The sequence below is a fragment of the Rutidosis leptorrhynchoides genome, chromosome 10 (assembly GCF_046630445.1).
Source record: "Rutidosis leptorrhynchoides isolate AG116_Rl617_1_P2 chromosome 10, CSIRO_AGI_Rlap_v1, whole genome shotgun sequence".
Lineage (NCBI taxonomy): Eukaryota > Viridiplantae > Streptophyta > Magnoliopsida > Asterales > Asteraceae > Rutidosis > Rutidosis leptorrhynchoides.
Genome location: NC_092342.1, coordinates 240,556,620 through 240,563,057, shown reverse-complemented (window position 1 = coordinate 240,563,057; position 6,438 = coordinate 240,556,620). Strand labels below are relative to the sequence as shown.

At 32.7% G+C, this 6,438-nt stretch overlaps 1 protein-coding gene across 1 annotated transcript; it reads left to right on the top strand.

The window, feature by feature from the left end:
- The first annotated feature begins 524 nt into the window (after positions 1-524).
- LOC139872704 (peroxisome biogenesis protein 3-2-like) lies at positions 525-5,671 on the top strand. Its single transcript, XM_071860630.1, has 7 exons — positions 525-706; positions 786-947; positions 1,035-1,234; positions 1,322-1,449; positions 2,744-2,871; positions 4,278-4,505; positions 5,181-5,671. Exons 1-7 carry the CDS (start codon positions 702-704, stop codon positions 5,434-5,436), a joined length of 1,107 nt encoding a protein of 368 aa, XP_071716731.1. The 5' UTR covers positions 525-701; the 3' UTR covers positions 5,437-5,671.
- The last annotated feature ends 767 nt before the right edge of the window (positions 5,672-6,438 follow it).

The following is a 6,438-nucleotide window of genomic DNA, read 5'->3' as shown; positions in this document are numbered from 1 at the left end:
TTAAAATATAAATTTAGAATTGGTTTCTTCTGCCTAACTTTTATACCTTCTCGTATTTAATTCAAAATAATTAATTAAAATAATTATTAATAAGATTTAATAATAATAATAATTAATTAATAAGATTTTTTTTGAAAAGCAATTAATTAATAAGATTTAATTTTAATTCAAAATTAATTAGATTAATGACATCACCCACCATGCTTAGATTTTTTTTTTTTTTTTTGATTTTTTCTTAACAAAGGAATTAGCCTAATAATGCTATCATCATTTTAGGATTTTAATATTAATATATTAACTATAGATAGATAGATAGATAGAAATCATTTTATGATTATTTCACTTCTACGTGGAAAAATTATTTTTAATTTTAATTCCTTTTTTTGCCAAAAAAAAAATAAAAATAGAATACAATAAATAAATATACTCCGTAATAAATTAATAAAAATAAATCATAATAAAATTAAAGGAGTAATACACAGATAAATAACACCAACGCTACCCGTTTAACCGCCTCCATTTCATTCTAACAACTGCTGCTTTTATTGGAATCTACAAACTTTGCTTCTAGGGTTTAACTTCCAACCTCTACAATCAAAATCCCAAAATTTTCAATTATTCTCACAGATATCGTTTATTAGCTCGGTGGATTCTGTGAAGCAGCTTCCGAATTTTCTTTCGTCATTAAACAGATAGATTGAATGTGGTCAGTTGATTTTTTCTATTTTGTTTCGTATTGTTCTTATTCATTTTATATGTATCTATAATATTTATTCAATTTTTAGGCAATTTTGGAGAAGACATAAAAAAAAGGTTTACGTTTCAATAGGACTGTGTGGAGGCGGATACTTATTATACAAATTCTATGATTCTTACAAAAGAAGAATCTATGAACTGGAGAGACAACTTGCAGATGAGCAAGAGAATGATGAGCTGCTCAAGGCACAGTAAGACTGTTTTTATTGAACTTTTGTGTGTTTAAATTTTTTTTATTTAGTTTTGTAATTATGTGAATCAATTAATTAATATTGCAGGATGCAAATGCACTTTGAGAACATTCAAAGAATAGCTAATACAATGACTCTGCCTCATGCCATGCTGTACTTGAGTAGCCGAGTTGCAGAGGAGTTGGATCTTTTGCATCTTACGGAACGGTTAATGAAAGGGAAGGGTCAACCTAACAGTTTGACTCCTTCTGAGAAACTGGAGCTTTGGGAAAGGCTCAAATTATTAAGTACAGAGATGTTTAAGTTTTTGTTTTTGTTTTTTTTATATGTTTTATTGGTAGCGAACTAATGAGATTTGACGTTGATATGCGAAGGTTTCACCAGGATGGTGCTGTCTACGTGGGCAATGACGGCGATTAGCTTATATATTAGAGTTCAAGTCAACATTTTAGGGAGGCATTTATATATTGATACTGCACGCGATCTTGGAGGTTTTCAACCTGTAAGAGGTTTCTTTTATAAGTTGCATTGTAATTGAGTTAATGCCAATTGCTGTATATATTCTTTTTTGGGACTCTCGTAAATATGTGCAATTGGAACCTGTAATATGCTATAGGTTTGCAGTAACAGTTAGAGTGTCAAGTAAACTTAGAAGTTCTGGGTTGTAAGGAACATAACTACATAAGCATATAGGTTAGAGTTAAAGTTATAAGGTTTTTCCCTGTTCAGGTTACCCGGGGCGAGTATTCTGACCCCATACTCTAATGTAAACGGCCATCCTGATTACACCGTGGCCCTTTCCAACCCATCCCTTGCCACCACAAGATTCGAACCAGAGACCTTTTGCATATCAACATTTCAACATTTGTATTCGTTGTTAACATATTCGCTTTTATAAATCTAAGGATATTCGTGATATCTAAGAGTGTAAGTTTTTAACCATCACTCTTTCGCTTCAAAAGATAAGACTATTATATGCTAAAGACGTATAAAATCAGCAAATCCATCATTGAAGGAAGAGATTCAGATATTAAGATTAGGTGCCCAAATTTACATTGAAATTCACATAATGTTTAGTGCAAGTTATTGAAGTTGAGTTAAAACAGATGGAAGTTTCATTTAAATTTACTAGAGAATATGGTCAAAGGTCAAGTACATGTGAAGCGAACTTTTGAGATTAAGTCCTTATTGAAAGAACAAAACGTTTGAATGTTGATGTGGATGGTTTCTAATGATGGTTATGAACTTCATCTACCTCTTTTTGTTCATGTGAATTCTCAAGGTGGAAGTTCATTGTGGTTTTATCCTTTCCATTTCATGTTCCTCCTCATCTAACTCTCTTTCAATGCCTACATCTCATTTGTTGTGTTTTTCTTTACCGTCTACTAAGAAATGGTTCACTGTTGAGAACTTTGTGTTACGTTTGAAACATAGCCCTTAGGCCCATTCTTCTTTTTGATGGCAGTTGAGTTCTCACTGGTCTGATTCAGGCCTAATCAGTTACCTAAAGTATGAATATATGATGTTAAAAAATTAAGACTTGAGTGTGCATATGCGTAAAAAGGGTTCACGTACCCATAATAGTGTTTTGAATAGAGTACATATCAGATTGAGAACCTTATCCCGTTTATGTATAACTGTAAGTTATGCTGAAAAGAAATGCTATCAACACAAAACATATTAGGGAACTAGTAAAAAAAACGATCTTGATCATTCTTTCATCTTGTTTTTTTTTTTGTTTGTTTGAAATTAGGCAATTTTTGTTAGAAGTAGAACTTATAATCTTATCTATACAGGAGGATGCCGATCTGATTGATAGAAACGACGAACAACAGTTTCTAGCAAGTGCCGATTTTTTATCAAGTCAGAGAATGCCAATACTGATATCCAATATGCAGGCTGCTGCTACAGAGGTTTTGAAAGGGTAAGGGTGATATTTTTTAAGTTTTTATAGCTTATGTCTAATTCATGATAGAATATAGGGTAGACTGACAAGTGGGTTTTTTAATATGAAAGGCGTACGAATAACCAAACAGTATAAACTATAAAATGACCAAATTATCGTCACCAAGAGTTCTTTCCCTAAGAAGGAAAATATAAACCGATAATCGAGGAAATCTGCCAGCCAGAGTGTGCGCAGTCAAGACGTAACCTGTAACTGAAGTTGGGAAGGGGAGAAAAGGGGTTGGTCGGAGGTTGGTAACAACTGAAGATGGGTTCAGTTAAAATGAGTAATTAATGTGGGTATAAACACTTTGTGCATACTATAATGGATTAATGGTATATTTTGTATATCATTATGTATGTATAGTTGATGAAATGAAAATTAAAGAAAGTATAGGATTGGCTAGCTTGATTGGAATCGTTATTGATGTAGTTGGTCTGCTTCCATGATAATATTATAGAACTAATATTTTAGGCTCAATGACCAATGGGACTTTGAGTAGCCTTATGTAAACCGGGTCTTATGAGATGGCAATGAGGGGTTTTACCAGGTGATGGGAGGTAAAAGTAGGTACTTGTTGGGTCCTGATAGAGTAGCTGCATGCCTCGATATCATATATGAGGAAGTTGATTTAGCCTGCAACTATGTTTTTGATGATATTCGTGTTGCTTTTTGCATGGGTATGAAACAGGAGCTATTTGTCAACATTATTAATTTTGTGACAATCTTTACGACTTTACCCTATTGCCTACTTGTGAATCTAGGTTATGATTTTGATTTCAAATTGGGGGTTCCGTATACCAATTTCAGTGTGTTCTTGGATTCGGTTTTGCTATAATTTAGAGAAGTAAAAATTCAAAAAGAAACAAAGATTGAAAACGAAGCTGTTAGAATGACCAGAAAAACGATTCCATTGCGTGAATCATGATCACCACTAAAACATTTATATGAAGAGTGTCAGCTGTAACTTTCATACGTATAGTCGAGTACAAGGACAAAACGTGTAATTTACTCATCTTTATATGCACGTTTTTCCCCTATAGTGGCCGCCTGCTAAACGTTATTGCTTGCTACTTTTGTTTGTTATCCCTGGAAGGATGTAAAGTAACTATATTTAACGAAAAAAGGGAAATGTCAAGCTAATGGGTTGCTGTTATATATGTAGCTGTAATAGTTAGATGAATTTGTGATATCTTTTTCAAGAATTCTCCATTTATATAAAATGAAAATAGCTTGTCTTTTCACATCTTGTTGAAGAGTTTATTGTTTCTGTACTACAGTATTTTGCGCATAAAATATCTACTTCCAAGTTGTATACTTGTATAAGATGGTATACCGAATATCACAGTTTCATGCAACTCGTATACGTTTTATTTTATTTGCAGAAAACAGTTAAGGGATACCTTCAATTCTAGTGTACTTCATGAAGCAATTATGCAGATATTGAATATTTTTATGAGTATGGGAAGACCTCATCACTGGGTGGATTATTTGATGCCAGAGGATGTCAGATTCTTCAAATCAGTTGAATCCTCTGCAAGTGATGGCCGTAATGTTTCCGATATCACTAAATTAGATCAACTAATGGTGGAGACACGTACCGTTCTGTCAAGGTATTTTGTTCTTTACTAGGTATCTTTCACTTGTAACATTTTAGTTTAAAGACAATGGTTCCTCTTGTTGTGAGAGGGCTGTAATTATAATTAACAATTGAACACTTCACAAGTTATGCCCGTTCTTGATTCGAAGGTAAATTTGGGGTTTATGTGTTTGTTTATTTTGTGGTTCAAGACTTCAAGTCCTGACGGGGACGTGTCTCTACTCAAGAAAAATATACGCGTGTTGATATGTTCATGTCGGTTTTGCTTTACTGTTTACATGACTAAATCTTTTTGGTTATCTTCTGAAGAATATTTTTATATACTATACTATCACTGATAATAATAATATTGTTATTAAAAAAAAATTTAGTATAGGATGTGTGAGATTTTGAGCCATTACACCTGTCGCTATAGTTATTTTATATTTTGTATGCCAACCTATATCAATGATAGAAAATGGCCATTCACATCATATATGGTGACCTACTCCAAATATTAATTTTGCCTACACGAGTTCATTTGAATTATGGGAAAATTTACTTTATCTGAAGTTATTGAATTAAGATTTTCGAGAAGTTCAAAGTGTTTCTGTTTCTGTAAGTGAATGGTTCGTATAAGTAGTTCGTTGACTAAATGTATTTACGTTTTTATTGATCCTTATCATTTTTTATTTATATTTTTTTGCAGTTCTGAATTTGGTAACATTTTAGACCTGTCACTGAGAAAAGTAGTGGATGGAGTAATGGAAGATATGAACATACAATTCGGAAATGGTAATTTATCTGCAGGATTACCACTTGCTAAACTTCTTCCACGCGTTGCACAAATTAGTCCACTGCTGCTCGAGGAACCAAGTCGTAACAAGTTTACTCAAATCATTCAAAACATACCTGAAGTTGAAGTTTTTTTCACACTGCTTTACACAAACATGTCAACCTCATAACTCACCAGAGTTGTTTTTGAGTATGTTCAAGTGGTGGGCAGGACTTCACAATGGCTATTGGGGCCTATAAATTTGTTAGCCATACGAGTAATATGAATATGGGGAAAACAGTTAAGTGTCATATCTGTTGTTGTTGGGCGAAACTATTTGTTGTGATATTATTCAATTTCGATTTGAATTGGTACATGTAAAAAGGGATGTGTGTTGCATACTTTGAATTGCAAATTGTTTTGGTTATGACTTGCCTACAACCTGCTGGAAAATCAAAATTGAAGCTAAAAAAGCATAAGTAATGATCTCAATCTTTTTGGCTTAAAATATTTCTATTTATCGAAAAATCAAAGTTGTTGCGCCACTTAAAACAGTTGTCTGTTAAGATCAATCTTAATCTGCCCAAAGGAAAAAAATACCCCTGATAGATGAATAGTGCTACAGTATTTTGTCTAATAGATAGTATACCAGTTGTGGAGCCCTCGCTTCGCGCCGGGGGTTCCGTTTTGAATGCGAGTTAAAAAAAAAAAGTCTTGATCTTTTTTGTAAAAAAGAATTTTTTTCGACATCTAACATTGAAGGGTCGTTCCTTTTGCGAAAGCTGCTTCTTTTAGCGTTCCTTTTTTTTTTTTTAAAGTTAGTTGATCTATTTTGTAAAAAAGAATGTTTTTTGACATCTTTTGGTAGCATTGAAGGGTTGTTCCTTTTATGAAAGTTGCCTCTTTTATTGGTGAGGGAAAAAAAAAGGTAGTTGATTTTTTTATAATTTTTTTTTCCGACATCTCTTGGTAACATTGAAGGGTTGGTTCTTTTACGAAAGTTGCTTCTTTTATCGTTGGAGACAAAAAAAAAAAAAAAAACAAAAAAAAGGCGAAATGACAGAAATACCTGTAACGACCCTGGAAATTCCAACTTTTATTTATTAATAATTATTATTATTAATACGTGTGATTAAACGAATGTATGTGATTACATTTACATGTTGCCATGATTGCCCGTACTTGACTTTTA

What these genes read in the sequence shown, in the direction of transcription:
- LOC139872704 (XM_071860630.1), top strand. An exon ending in GGAAAGGCTCAAATTATTAA is followed by an intron (nt 1,235 to 1,321) that starts GTACAGAGATGT and finishes TGATATGCGAAG; the next exon opens with GTTTCACCAGGATGGTGCTG. An exon ending in ATCTTGGAGGTTTTCAACCT is followed by an intron (nt 1,450 to 2,743) that starts GTAAGAGGTTTC and finishes TTATCTATACAG; the next exon opens with GAGGATGCCGATCTGATTGA.